Source organism: Theobroma cacao, chromosome 9 (assembly GCF_053813885.1).
Source record: "Theobroma cacao isolate CCN51 chromosome 9, ASM5381388v1, whole genome shotgun sequence".
NCBI classification, from domain to species: Eukaryota; Viridiplantae; Streptophyta; class Magnoliopsida; order Malvales; family Malvaceae; genus Theobroma; species Theobroma cacao.
The window spans coordinates 1,578,242-1,592,717 of record NC_142647.1 but is presented as its reverse complement, the minus strand read 5'-3'; the positions used below and the strand labels follow the sequence as shown (position 1 = coordinate 1,592,717).

Below are 14,476 nucleotides of genomic sequence, written 5' to 3'. Positions count from 1 at the left end.
AATCATACATCCTCCACCACCCTCTTTACCTAGTACACATTATTTTCATAATTGCATTTCCCTTTTTCCATTTTTTTTTAAAATAATTTTGCATCATTTCATCGCCAAATTTCAGATTATTTCATTAACAAGAAAGAAAAAGTCAAACCCAATTCAAAGAAAAAAATATATCTTTGTTCTTATCAAATTAATCCACACCGTCAATATATCAAATATAAATCTTAATAATATTATTTTTCATCATTTATTAATAAAAAAAATATAAAAATAAAGTCATGCACGAAACGTTGTTGATATCACTCAAGCAATTAATTTTAATGTTAAATGGAAAAGCATGTTACAAAAATTTCATCCATTACTGTCTGATTCTATTGCCAATGGGAAAGTAATATTTTACTTGTTTTTAAAGTTTTTGAGTTGAATTCTCACACTTGATTGTCCTAAAAAGTTTCCAAAAATGGACCCCAGATTCATACCATGATTTATATGTTAGTAGGAGGAGAATAAAAAAAAAACATTATATGTTTATTTGGAGGAACATGTTTTGAAGAATAAGGTTGCCGGCATGAGCATGTCACAGGGGAAAACATTAATGTATGGGTTTATAAAATTAATTAATGGTCGGTTGATTTCTTGTTACTCATCTTCCCTCAATCAATGCAAATCATTAAGGCTGCTTCTTCCTCCCCCACTTCTCTCTCCTTTCTATCTCTCATGTCGGATCTTGGCATGCTCAACCCTCTTTCTCTTTTTTCTCTCTCCAGAAGGGATCTTATATACTGCCTATTCACATAATATTTTTAAAATTCTATAATTATTTAACGAAATTTAAATAAATTTTTATTTTTTATTACGATCGATAAATTTTTTTTGTTTTTTCGAGCAAATAGGTCGATTAAGTATTTGATATTAATTAAAACGTTATTTATTATTTTTATACATATATATTATTGATATAGTATTAATGTAAAAGATAAAAATGACCCGTGATCATATTATCGTACTAATATAAACTTGATTTCTATACATGAACATGTTGCAGTAGAAGATGATGATTGTGATTGTAATGCTAGTAAGCATCATATTGTATCCACAAGCACTCAAAAAGTGTACATAAGCAAGTTGTTGGGTCAAAAAATCAACTCAATGATCAAACCCATATTGGGAGCAAGCCCCAATGGAAACAATGAGATGAACTTAGACTTAATCTTTTTATAAAGGTTGATTTAGGGTCTTTGATAAGACAAATATGGTCTTGTTTTATTAGTCAGATGCCCCACTTTGTATATGGCCTAGATTATTGATTCCAGGGTGAGATATACAATTAAGTTTGGTCCCATTTGTTATGTTCTTTTTTTTATTATTTATTTTATCTAAATTAAAAATAATTTTCAATTAAATCAATTCAAGTTATTATTATTATTATTATGTTGTTTGGTCAGAATTTTAAAAGGTTAAAAGGTCAACAAATCCAACTGGCAACTGCCCACTATTTCTCTCAGGTTGCATTGAATCTATGAGTATATCTTTGATGGTACCTAAATCTGCCCTTTCTTTTTTACTTGGATTACAGAAATAATGTAAAGAAAAAGGCTCATTAATGGAACAAATTAAACAAAACTATGTTACAAAAATAAATTAAGGGTTGAATATTGCATATGGTGAACAAGAATCTATAAACAGGCTGATCACAGTTACTGTTATTTACTGTTGAATTTCCCCATGAATGTGGCATAATGCATGGCTGATCACAATCAAACTACTGCAGAAGTTGACTAGGAGAAAAAAGAGAGAATACAATCCATTGGTCAAGGTAAATGTAGTGTAACAGTTTTGTTACTTTGTGAAGAAAGAAATTTACCCAAAGAAAGCCATTGATGTTTTCCATTTTCAGCAAACAAGAAAGGGGAAGAAGCCTAAGAAGGGAGTGGATCAGTTGGAAAAGAAACCAAAACTTGTCAATCAGGGAAGAAGGAAAAAAAAAAAAAGAAATGAAAAGATGATCAACACTCAATGAAGAATCATTGAATACCCACCAACAATCACTGATAAATTCACCAACCTAAATTTATATTTTATAATATAAATTGTATTAAATTCTACTTTCATTTATGAAGCTCAATTTTTGACAGCTCCAAACTGCCATCTTGCCTTCCCAATATACCCTTGTCTCTGCTTCTCTATCTCACTCTCTCCTTCCAAAGAACCTTACCTTGAGACATATTGAGTTGTGATATTATCTTCAGGGCAAAACAAAAAAAAAAAAATTACTGCTAAGACAGATTATGCTTGGGAAAGGAATGGAGCTGTTTATGCTCTGCACAGAGACAAAAGTGCTTCACTTGGGTTGTTGTTTGTTTTGTTGGCTCTGATAGACTTGCAAAGCCAGACAAGGTAAGCTCACATCTCTCCCGAGACACCCAAAACTTCATAATTCTCGAAAAATATGTTCTTTTTTTGTAAAAGCTACCATTCATTCTTCCAAGAGTACTAATCATTTTGTTGGTTTCTTACAGGCACTATTTTTGGATTTTCTGGCCATCACGAGAGCTCCTATAATCACCTTGTATTTGAAACCCCAGAAAACCGCTCAAAAGTTGTTCTTGTTGGCGGTATTGGCTTTTAATGGACTGTGCACAACTTGGAAAAGTGTTGTCTTTGGTTGACTCAGAACTAGTTATGATATGGTGCCGGTGATTTGAAGTTTAGAAGAGATAGAGGCTTGAGGTGGTTGAAGGTGTTGCCTTTCAGTGTCTTTCTTCTTTCTTGTTGTCTCAAAGTTTTGACCTTTCTGGCTCAAATGGATTTTGGTTTCTTTGGTTCTGTACTAATTCTATCACTCTTCTTCAAGCATTTTACTTGTCAACTACCCAATACGGATGAGTTCTATGTTTCTGACTTCTTGAAGAAGATGGGCTCAAACTCTTCCTTGTCCTACAACTTCTCTGCTTCTGTTTGTTCATGGGAAGGGGTGCACTGTGATGCCAAGAAGGAGAATGTTATTGAGTTAAAGGCTTCAGGTTTAGGCCTCTCTGGTTTGATTCCTGATACCACCATTGGAAAGCTAACTCAGCTTCAGTCTTTGGATCTTAGCAATAACAATATCACCGCTTTGCCTTCAGATTTGTGGAGTTTAGGCTCAGTTAAGAGTCTTAATCTCTCCTCCAACCAGATTTCAGGGTCTCTCCCTAACAATATTGGCAACTTTGGTCTGATTAAAGTTATTGATCTTTCTGGCAATAATTTCTCCGGGGAAATTCCTACGGCTATAAGCTCCTTAGTTAATTTGCAGGTTCTTAATCTTAATGGAAATGGATTTCAATGGAGCATTCCGAGAGGAATTCTGAGTTGCCAGTCTTTGGTTTTGCTCGATCTCTCTTCAAATCGTTTAAATGGTTCCTTGCCAGATGGTTTTGGTGCAGCATTCCCTGAGCTGAAAACGTTAAACCTTGCCAGAAATGAGATTTCTGGCCGAGACACGGATTTTGCGGAAATGAAGTCTCTTACAAGCCTTAACATTTCCGGGAATTTGTTTAAGGGTTCAGTTATGGGTGTGTTTCAAGGGCAGCTGGAGGTGATTGACCTCAGCAAGAACCAGTTTCAAGGTCACATTTCTCAGGTACAATTCAATTCTACTTACAATTGGTCTCATTTGGTTTATCTAGACTTGTCGGAAAATCAGCTTAGTGGAGAAATTTTCCAAAATTTGAGTCAAGCTCAGAATCTTAGGCATCTAAATCTTGCAGACAATAGATTTGTTAGACAGAAATTCCCAAGAATTGAAATGCTTTTGGGTTTGAAGTATCTCAATTTGTCTGAATCCAGCCTCATTGGTCATATTCCTGGTGAAATTTCACTACTGACTAATTTACATACACTTGATATTTCATCAAACCATCTTACTGGCCAAATTCCATCACTGGCTAACAAAAGCCTCAAAATATTAGATGTTTCACACAACAATTTGAGTGGAGAAATTCCTATTTCTATCTTGGAAAAACTCCCATGGATGGACAGATACAACTTCTCTTACAACAACTTAACCCTTTGTGCTTCAGGGTTCTCCCCTGAGACCTTCAAAACCGCCTTTTATGGGTCATTAAACAGCTGTCCAATTGCTGCAAATCCCATCCTTTTCCAAAGAAGAGCCAACGGACATAAGGGGTTTAAGCTTGCCTTAGCTTTAACCTTCTCCATGGTCTGCTTGCTTGCTGGGTTGCTATTCCTAGCCTTTGGTTGCAGAAGGAAGTCCAGGACATGGGTAGTTAAACAACCCTCGTACAAGGAGGAACAGAATATTTCAGGTCCCTTTTCCTTCCAAACTGATTCAACCACATGGGTGGCTGATGTTAAGCAGGCAACATCAGTCCAGGTAGTGATATTTGAGAAACCACTACTGAACATCACGTTTGCAGACCTCTTGTCTGCAACTTCAAATTTTGATCGTGGCACTCTACTAGCGGAAGGAAAATTTGGGCCTGTTTATAGAGGATTTCTTCCTGGTGGAATTCATGTAGCTGTTAAAGTTTTGGTTCATGGATCAACGTTGACAGACCAAGAAGCTGCAAGAGAGCTCGAGTATCTTGGTCGAATCAAACACCCCAATCTTGTTCCGTTAACCGGATATTGCTTGGCTGGGGATCAAAGGATTGCTATTTATGATTACATGGAGAACGGGAACTTGCAGAATTTGCTACATGACTTGCCACTTGGTGTTCAGGCTATAGAAGACTGGAGCACAGATGCCTGGGAAGAAGACAACGATGGGATACAAAATGTTGGCTCTGAAGGGTTATTAACAACCTGGGCATTTCGACACAAAATTGCCCTTGGCACTGCACGAGCATTGGCATTTCTTCATCATGGCTGCTCACCTCCAATAATTCACAGAGATGTTAAAGCTAGTAGTGTTTATCTTGACTTAAATTTGGAGCCAAGATTATCTGATTTTGGATTGGCCAAGATTTTTGGAACTGGTCTTGAGGATGAAATTGCCCGTGGATCACCTGGATATGTGCCACCAGAGTTTTCTCAGCCTGAATGTGATGCCCCAACACCAAAATCTGATGTATACTGCTTTGGTGTTGTTTTGTTTGAGCTAATTACCGGGAAAAAGCCAATCAGAGATGATTATACAGAGGAGCAAGAAGCAACTTTAGTGAGTTGGGTTAGAGGATTGGTGAGAAAGAACCAAGGATCAAGAGCGATTGATCCTAAAATTCGTGATACAGGGCCAGATTACCAAATGGAGGAGGCCCTCAAGATTGGATATCTGTGCACAGCTGATCTTCCTACCAAGCGGCCAAGTATGCAACAGATTGTTGGCCTTCTCAAAGATATCGAACCAAGAGCTCCTCAATGAAAATCAATGAATATAAGTTGTCCTCGTTTCTTTTTCACTAAATTTGTTCTTTTTCTACCATGAGTTTTCCCTTATGCCACCACGGGAGGGGATGTACAGTAATCGTTAAATTATGTCTTGGACTCTGATGATATCTTTCTATTCACCTCTCCGTTGTTGGCATCATAGTTTAATCTATAATTTTATATACACGAGTTTGATACTTGAAACTTGAAGATAGAATTCAGCTTTCAAGTTTTTCTTATCCTCTCGGCGGATAGCACTCACATTGCATTTATCATTTATACAAATAAAATCAATCTGAAACTTGTGTTATTAGACCGGTGAAGTAACGGAGTCTTGACTTATGTTTCTTTGTCCCTCCAATTGCCAAGCTTTGAATGCTTTGCTCAGGCAGTTCTGGCTTGTGGTCTGCCTAGAGACAGATGCTTATGCCTTGTATGATAAGCAAACCCTGTATGTTACAGCATCTACATGCATTCTTCGAAGGGTATTTTTCTTTTGCAGTTATTTTTATCTGGTGTGGATCTGGAGGTAGTTGGGAGCACGTCAAGCGTTAATAGTTGGTCGTGGACCACTGCTTCAACCATTAATGAAGAAATGGTGTGCGGCTACATGAAGCAAAGAAATTGTGACTTTTGCTTGTCAAAATTCAAACTGGTTCTTATAAATAAATCCTTCATTAGAAAATTTATTGCTCATATAGTCATATTAAGGATTAAAATATCTGTTATACATTGCGGAAAAAAGGTGGCAATGATGGAGAGAGGTTCCTACCACAATTTATAAGACATTTACGCCTGAACAGCTAAAAAGTTAAAGATCAGATGCTTGCTCATGAACATTTTCCCATGCTTGAGAGTTTCCTACCACACTAGATACGATCATGGAGCATGTTTTGCTCTTTATATTAACATCCCATAGTCATATGCTAGAGAATTTTCAAAATAGGTAGCTTAGTTGGTTTGGTTGAGGAGGACCTTTTTTGACTTTGGCTTTCAGCATGTGAAGGATGGAAAAGGAAACCACTCCTGTTTTTCCAGGAAAAAACCATTACTTACACTGGCAGTATAGAGGCTAAAAAGAAGTAGAAAACAGAACTCAGAAAAGGCTGCATTGTTATAAAATTCAGCAAGTATCCACCCAAAGTGAAGAACTGGGGATAGCAAGTTTCTGCCAATGCACTTTTGCCATGTGTTAGAAAATTACCCTTCATAAAGAACAGAATAAGTATATTTTTCTGCTTTGACATCATGGGTTGGTGTAGAAAAAGCTGCCTTTCCATTTTGCCTGCAGAATTTCCACACCCGCTTGGGAGTCCTAGCATCATAAAGAAATTGGTATAAGATCATTTAAATCTGTTGATATAGATGGTTTTGACTCCAAAATTTATGCATCACTTGGTGGGTGTAATAATTATCAACAAAAATTCATCATAGTCGGTAGATCATGTGTGCCAAAAGGTTTCTGCTTGTTCCCAAACTCTTATCATTACCTGGACTAACAATCACTGGGACTGCAACTACATCTTTAGACTATTCTATCCTGTCAATGTATGAGTTTAACACATTTTCAAGAATGACTGTCATTCACCTTTTGAAATACAAGGCTATTTTCGTTTGATTCTCATACTTCATCTTTTTCCTTGTCAGATTAGGAAACTAATCTTGCCTGGCAGTATCTTCCATTGGAGGGCGCAAATTCCCAGTTTCCATGACTCAAAACTTGGCCTTTTCAGCTATCCCTTGACCTATGCAAATCCGTGAATTTACAGTGGTAAAGGTAAATAATATCTATGGGGGTTGGCATGGGGTGAAGTATGACAACCTTCTCAAGAAGAAGGTGGTCCAGGGGGCAGAATAGATTTGATACGGTTTTTGAACAGATGAGGGTACAAATTCCCAGTGGGGCCTCATTTTTATGGGTCACATATCTCTAAATTTTTCTTGAATTAGAGAAATAGAGTAGAGGAATTTAAGAAGTGGTCCAGGAAAAAAAAGTTCATTAAAAGTTTGGCTTGAACTACTAGTGTTTTTTTCCTTTTTAATGTATCTATTGGGCTTCCTTGGGCAAAATTTATTCACAGTTTGTTTCCTAGCAGCCACAGATCCAATAGTTGTTCCCTAAATTTTCTGATGACACTCAAAACTATAAAGCCATGAAAGTGAAGGGATGAGTGATATACTTCTCTTACGAACAGCTTTTCTATGTCTATACCCTTTCAGAAATAACTTTAAACCCAAGAATATTTCGTGTATTCCATTTCATATAAACTTGACAATGTACATGCAGAACAGAAGGGGTGCCTATTTCTTTCCTCAGTACAATAATTCTTGCAACAGGCCGCTCATATCTTTGCTTGGAAAAGAATGTTATCCTTTGCGGGCTAAAAAGGGCTGCAGCTTTTTCCACATCTGTTATACCTTAGCTAGCAGCTTTACTCTTCGGCAGCTTATGATAGTTTTAGTTGCTTACAGAAGAGTTTTCATGGGAACTTTTTTTCACATCCTGACAATCCATTCAGGCACTCACTTTCACAGACATGGTGATTCCCCCCCTCCCTCCCTTTTCCTGTAATATCTTTATCCCTGCATATCCTCCAGGATGGTTAGTCAACTTGTTAAAACCAGCCTAGCTTTGCCCTTTTCCCAATTTCATCTTCATAGCACCACTGTGGCTATAATGTTTTCTTTACTAAAAAGGCAGAAGAAAAGAAAAAAGTTTGCTACATTTTCTTATATTTGTGTTGCTAATATGATAGCATATGATAAAGATGAATCGATAGCTTGACTTCATCGACCCAAAATAGATTAAAATGGTTTGAATACATTCTTTCTCTTTTTGCCAGCTGTGGATTACAAATGGACGGTAGCATTAGCATTAGCATTACCTTCTGTGTTGCAGAGCAAGAATAATGGCCATATTCCAAGAATAAATGTGAAATCCCATGGACCCTTACTACCCATACCTGCTCTCAGCATCAGATCCTCTCAATGAACCATCTTTACAACATAACTATCCCCCAAGACATTTAAGAAAAAAACATGTTTGCAACAGAAGACAGGAACCACTAAAATTGGGTGTTGAGGAGAATCACAGGCCAGTTCATTGATCCCAGGGAAAAAAATGAGTAGAATAAAGGAATAGTTCAAATAAACAAAAAAGTCAACATGTAAGAATCTGGATTTTTGTGAGATAAACTAAAGGCTAAAGCAATCCTACGGCCAGGACAGATTCTTTAGTTTAACCATGGTTAAGAGAAACGAGGCCCCTCTCCTTTGCTTTGCCAACTCGTCAAAATGGGAACAATAAAGGAACCAGTGACCTCCACTAGCCTTTCTCTACGTGAAGCAGAGAGAGAAAGGGAGAGAGAGAGAAAGAGAGATGTCGGACGAGGAACATCACTTTGACTCGAAGGCGGACGCTGGAGCCTCAAAGACCTTCCCTCAGCAAGCTGGTACCATCCGCAAGAATGGTTATATCGTCATCAAAAACCGTCCTTGCAAGGTCATGATCTTAACCCTGTTCTCCTTTGTCATCAACCTTGTATCTGGATTTCTGTTTATTTGTCGATCATCCATGGTTATTTTCTCTTTCTGTTGATGATTGATTATGCATCTGCTTAATGGGTACTCCTTGTTTTCTTGTTTTTAATTTCATGGTATTTGATTGGCCTTGTACTTTCTTAGAATTACTGTGTTGGCTTAATTTGAATACTTAGAAAATGGTTGATTGATGCTTGCTGCTCTGTAGGGAGAGTATACTCATTATCGTTATTCAAAGATCTTTTAGACTGGAGCAGACAAAATCATGGTTATCAAATTAAGCTTTTGAAGTACTTCTGTGCTGATTGATGTGTAGACAGCTTAGTTTACACTTTTTTGCCAGCATATCTCTACGGCATTAATTCCCAGAATAATTCCTTTTGTTGAACAAACATTCACATAGTAAAATGATATCTGCACTTCATTCTGATAGCAAAAAGGCTCTCCTTTCTTTGTCTTTGTATGAGTCATTCACTTTTGCTGTCTTCAGAATCTGTAATCTGTTTGCTTTGCACTTTTTCCCCAAACTAAAACAGGTTGTAGAAGTTTCAACTTCGAAGACAGGCAAACATGGGCATGCAAAGTGCCACTTTGTGGGCATTGATATCTTTAATGGGAAGAAACTTGAAGATATTGTTCCTTCATCCCACAACTGTGATGTAATGTTATTCTTAAGTTTTGATGTTTGCCTCGTAACACTCCCCCGTCTCTCTCCCAACCCTTCCCAATTCACTTCTTTCTTCTGCATAAGCAGCTAATTACTCGTGTTCTATCGTCTGCCACAGGTTCCCCATGTTAATCGTACTGACTATCAGCTGATTGATATCTCTGAAGATGGTTTTGTAAGTTGTCTTTTGTGCATATGTTCATAACTGTGAATCAAATGTTGCCTAACTATCAGAAATGTCCTGTAGGTGAGTCTCTTAACTGAAAACGGAAACACCAAGGACGACCTGAGGCTTCCCACCGATGAAAATCTGCTTAGCCAGGTATACCACGAAGGATATTTTGATTAAGTTTCTGCAGCCATTTTCATATCTATAACCCACTTTTTGATCAAGTGATTAAATTTTTGTTCATTCCTTCCTGCTTACAGATCAAAGATGGGTTTGCTGAAGGAAAGGACCTCGTGGTTACAGTCATGTCTGCAATGGGAGAGGAGCAGATCTGTGCTCTTAAGGACATTGGTCCTAAAAATTGAATATATGCTGCTATAGCTTTATTTGCTAACACAGAGTTTTACGTATTTATGCATGTATGCAAGAAACCCTTATTCAGATGGTATTTTAACATTGTAATCTTTAGGTTTGTGGAAGAACTGCTGATCCCTGGATGAAGGGAACTTGTATGAACAGCAGGATGGAATTTATATATAGCCCCTATTTCTATGTCATATTCATTAATGCTTGGTTCGGTTTTAGCATCGATTTCAGGCCTTTGAGATCTCATATTTCCTTCAACATGATAAAAATCAACTGCAATTTAGTAGAATTATGGATGTATTGATCTGGCAAACCCAGAAACAGAGACCCAAAGTCATGAAATCAATCCCTTTAAGCAAAAAGTAGTAGCACAAAGTCATCTCTCTTTGATAGTAGTTAATAACTAAAAGCTCTTCACAATTTCAATGTCAGATTTTCAGTATGCATTTCCTTGTCATAACCCATTCTAACATAATCTAATCCAGAACAAAAACCAAGTAAAATTCTTGCACAACTGAGGCAACTTAGACAATACCTGTTGTAATCTGAGATTACTGAAATATCTTTAAATCCTCCTTTTTAAATTGATAAATTTAACATCTCTTTGAACCTGCCATACAATCAAACCTATGCATCTTTTTATATGTCACAAGGTAGATGCTAGCAGCCATTATACAACAACGTCTTCAACAGAAACTTATCATTAGGATAACTTAGTCCCAGGGGCAGTGCCATAGATGTAGGATGCAAATCCCCAGAAGGTTATGACCAGAGAAAGGATCTTGAAGCCGCTCATCGGGTCATGTAACAGGATGACAGCTGCAATGCTTGTGAGTGGTACCCTAACTGCATTAAGAACACCAGCCATGACAGTGGAAGCCAAATAAAGCACAGCAGTGCCTCCTAACACACCCAGCTGAAAAGTGATTGTACCCCAAATGAGAACCTGATTGTATGCAGATTCCCCACCCTTGAAAGTTTTAGCCTCAGATACCATTCCTTGAAAATCCTTGTTCACTATGACCCCTATAGTAGTAAACACAAAGGCCAAGAAAGAAACCATGACTTGTTGCTCCAAAACAACATGGAAGGACCTTCTACCTAAGAACTTGACAAATATCAACTCTGAAAGAGCAAAGATAAGGCCATGTAGTGCTGATGCCAAGATATCCCAGACAAAACCCCAAATATATTGGCTGTTACTGACACTGGCATATCTGTCAGAATCTGAATCCAATGCAATTATGGCCATGGCAGCAGTTATTATCACAATAGCATTTATCATTGAAGCATTCAGTTTGTTCTTCACAATCAGAAAACCAAACAGTGCAGAGAACACTAGGGATGATGATGCCAGCAGAGATGCAGTTGATGCTGGGAGATAGGCATAGGCATATGCATACATGAGATTATCAGCAGCACTTAAAAACCCCAGAAAAACATAGGAAAGGAACAGGTATAAGTTGAGAGGAGAAGGAGAAGCATTAAAAAAGAGGTATGTTGGGAATAAGATCAAAGCAGGTATTGGCCACCCAGCAACTGCTACCCATGAAATGATCCACTTGCTGGTTCCCCCATTAGCATAATAGACTCGAGATAGAAGGCTTGAAGCAGGAAAAGCCACAAGCATTCCCAAACTGCTTAGCAACAGAAGAACCCAATGTGAAATTGGCTTGCTTTTGTATGCTTCCCGAGCCATGGTCTGAAACTTGGAAACCCATACTAACGGTGAAAAAGAAATTCCTGATGAGACCTCCTCCTCCATCCTATCCCCTAACATGAACCAAGAAACATAGAATTAAAAAGACAAGAAAATTCAAGCTGTTCCTCTGTAATTCTAAAGCTTAGACGGCCAAGACAGATTAAAACAACAAACAATCCAACAACCAAAACCTTCACAAAAGGAAAAACAGAGAAAAACACAGTAATTTGAAACACCCAATACCTACTTAGAACTCAAAAACATGAAGAACTTTATCGACCCAGACCAAAAGGTCCAACACCCAACAAGAATTATACTGAACAAAAACAGTGAATGTGAGAAGAACAAAGAACGAACCTTCCTCCAATAGCTGTTCTTGCATTTATGAATGAAAGTAAGAGTTGACACAGTTCTAACAGGTTCCCAAAGTCTTTCCTTCATAGACTATTTGTTTGTGGAAATCTGGTCTCCATGTGAATGAAATGTCTAATATTAATCAATATATTAACATTTCATATTTTTCCACCATTTTTGTTTAATCATTTCTTAGTTGATTATTTATGTGCGGCTGCAAAGCTGTGGACAAAATGTAGGTGAGCGCCGAGCAATGACCCAAGGCCAAGGGTGCACCCCATGATTAAATTAGAAAGGTCCCAATCCTAGAAAAATATATGAGCCAAAAAATCAATTTTGTGATTCACATTTCCATGGCACCTTTCTTTTTCAGGCCCTGAATAGGAGACCCATTTCTGGTGGGCAAATCTCATACCATCTCGAGGCCGACACTCGCTCTTCCAAGTCTTGTGGAAAGTAGGAAGCTTAAAGCTGGTAAGTGGTAATTACCTGTCTACAATAGAATGTACATTTTCAATACTCTTAAGACCATTGGGACATTGTTAAATGCTTAACTTTATCTTGATTTCTTTTTTGAAAAAATTATGTTTTAATTACTAAATCAAATGTTGGGATTCGTTTCAAAATCTTCTTAATTGTTCTAAAATGCACCCTAGTAATCTCGTTCAGCAATGCTTAACCCCCAAAACATCCCATGTCCCTATTAACTTCCACCAGTTCCAACTTTCCATTCCACTGCCTTGGTCCTCTCTGTATTCAAACATGTCATTTGACTACTATTAAACTGTCCATTTCTTCTCTACACCAACAGATGAATTACGTACCAATGGCAAGTTTTTCTTGGCAAACATCATGCTTTGGTAAGAACAAAGAAAATGTTGAAGCAACTTTTTCCCAAATTCAATTTTCTTCGTCTTTTGAAATGACCAGTGATTATATCGAATTTCATATCAATCAGATTGATATAAAATAAAACGGGATCATTTATTATTTTTTATTTATTTAATATTAATATCTTGAATTGAACAAATGGCAAAAATCCTGTTTTGGGCTTCTGGCTTATCAACAATTGGGCCCTAAGCATTTTCTCATATTGGACTTGGATGAATATTCTTCTCTCCCATTACAATCAACTGCCCATTAATTAATAGAATAAGAAAATAGAACGAAGGAGGGAATCTTGTTCCTAAATTTTGATTCTCTTTTACTAAGACACTAGAAAGATTCTCGCACGTGTCAAAGATGGGCATCCCTATCAAGAAAGCGGCTTAATGAAACCCTTTTTTCAAGTATAAAAGTGATCTATGAAATTTCACATCACCGACAATAATAAAACAAAAGAATTTATTTATTTAATTTTCATTTTAAATGAGAAATATTTTAATGGTTGAATATAACATTACATGGAATTTTTTTTAACTACTCTTTTCGGGTTTTTCGTTATTATTGAGTTTCACAATAAATATTAATTGGTTTAAATTGAAAGAGTAAATCAAAATTGATTTAATTCAATTAATTCAGTTTAGTTTTTTTAATTTCAATATTAATCGATTAGGAATGACAGTCTATTTAATTATTTCACTCGACAATTGAACCAATCAAAACATTCATCATTGACAGAATATTATTTATATTTTTAAAATATTCTTATTCAAATCGAAATAAACCGATTGAACCGCTTATTATTGACCATAGATCGATCATTGAATGCATTAATGTTTTAGTCCGAATATAAATATATTTTAATGATTTATTGGATCATAAAAAAAAAAAAAGACTAGTCAACAGTAATTTTTCTAATAATATAGTAAAATACAAAGTGGTATTTAAAAGGAGGAATGAGACATCCTTTCTTGACATGCATTTTGTACTAGTTTTTATGGCACATTTTCTGCATGAAAATGTAACAATCTATCAATAATAAAAACAGTTACAATTAGGTTAGCAAACTGCCAAAACCCTGAATCAAAATCAATGGGACACCATATTTTGCTCAAGATTTTAGGGTTTCAGATCCTTCAACATTGTACATTGAAACAAAAGACATCCAAACACTTAATATTTTTTAATTTTTATATTTTGAAATTATTTTTTGTGATTCTTTTTTTTTTTAACATTATAAAACGTAGAGAGTTTTGTATTTCTTCTGTGAAAATAAAGAAAAAGATGAAAAGGGTATAAAATTATTATTACCTTGATGTATTTTAAATGTTAAGATTTATTTTTTTATTACGTTTAATTAAATTTTTATATTTTAATTTTAAAATAAATAAAATTTTATAATTAATAATTAATTAACTGTTATTAGTCA

The 14,476-nt window shown here is 36.2% G+C and overlaps 3 protein-coding genes across 4 annotated transcripts; 2 read left to right on the top strand and 1 right to left on the bottom strand.

Annotated features, from left to right (window-relative positions):
• Positions 1 to 1,867: 1,867 nt before the first annotated feature.
• LOC18587851 (Leucine-rich repeat protein kinase family protein) lies at positions 1,868 to 5,542 on the top strand. The gene is made up of 2 exons (XM_018128379.2): positions 1,868 to 2,394; positions 2,517 to 5,542. Exon 2 carries the CDS (start codon positions 2,801 to 2,803, stop codon positions 5,360 to 5,362), a length of 2,562 nt encoding a protein of 853 aa, XP_017983868.2. The 5' UTR covers positions 1,868 to 2,394; positions 2,517 to 2,800; the 3' UTR covers positions 5,363 to 5,542.
• Positions 5,543 to 8,680: 3,138 nt separating this feature from the next.
• On the top strand, positions 8,681 to 10,300 carry LOC18587850 (eukaryotic translation initiation factor 5A). The gene is made up of 5 exons (XM_007011881.3): positions 8,681 to 8,869; positions 9,444 to 9,566; positions 9,693 to 9,749; positions 9,822 to 9,896; positions 10,004 to 10,300. The coding sequence occupies exons 1-5, from the start codon at positions 8,747 to 8,749 to the stop codon at positions 10,106 to 10,108; spliced, it is 483 nt and encodes a 160-aa protein (XP_007011943.1). The 5' UTR covers positions 8,681 to 8,746; the 3' UTR covers positions 10,109 to 10,300.
• A 333-nt stretch (positions 10,301 to 10,633) lies between these two features.
• Positions 10,634 to 12,330, bottom strand: PUP5 (purine permease 5). 2 transcript variants are annotated; one of them, XM_007011879.3, is made up of 2 exons: positions 12,169 to 12,330; positions 10,634 to 11,882 (listed from the first exon to the last, which is right to left on the bottom strand). In XM_007011879.3, the coding sequence occupies exons 1-2, from the start codon at positions 12,191 to 12,193 to the stop codon at positions 10,813 to 10,815; spliced, it is 1,095 nt and encodes a 364-aa protein (XP_007011941.3). In that variant the 5' UTR covers positions 12,194 to 12,330; the 3' UTR covers positions 10,634 to 10,812. The 2 variants fall into 2 exon arrangements, with proteins under 2 accessions (XP_007011941.3, XP_007011942.3); XM_007011880.3 differs by lacking the exon at positions 12,169 to 12,330 and adding an exon at positions 12,059 to 12,083.
• Between the last annotated feature and the right edge of the window lie 2,146 nt (positions 12,331 to 14,476).

Excerpts from the sequence above, each read along its gene's own strand:
- LOC18587851 (XM_018128379.2), top strand. The coding sequence starts at position 2,801 with ATGGATTTTGGTTTCTTTGGTTCTGTACTAATTCTATCACTCTTCTTC.
- PUP5 (XM_007011879.3), bottom strand. The coding sequence starts at position 12,193 with ATGCAAGAACAGCTATTGGAGGAAG. Across the intron at positions 11,883-12,168 it reads AGAACAGCTATTGGAGGAAG|GGGATAGGATGGAGGAGGAG; the intron begins GTTCGTTCTTTG and ends GGTTCATGTTAG.
- LOC18587850 (XM_007011881.3), top strand. The coding sequence starts at position 8,747 with ATGTCGGACGAGGAACATCACTTTGACTCGAAGGCGGACGCTGGAGCC. Across the intron at positions 9,567-9,692 it reads CTTCATCCCACAACTGTGAT|GTTCCCCATGTTAATCGTAC; the intron begins GTAATGTTATTC and ends CGTCTGCCACAG. Across the intron at positions 9,750-9,821 it reads ATATCTCTGAAGATGGTTTT|GTGAGTCTCTTAACTGAAAA; the intron begins GTAAGTTGTCTT and ends AATGTCCTGTAG.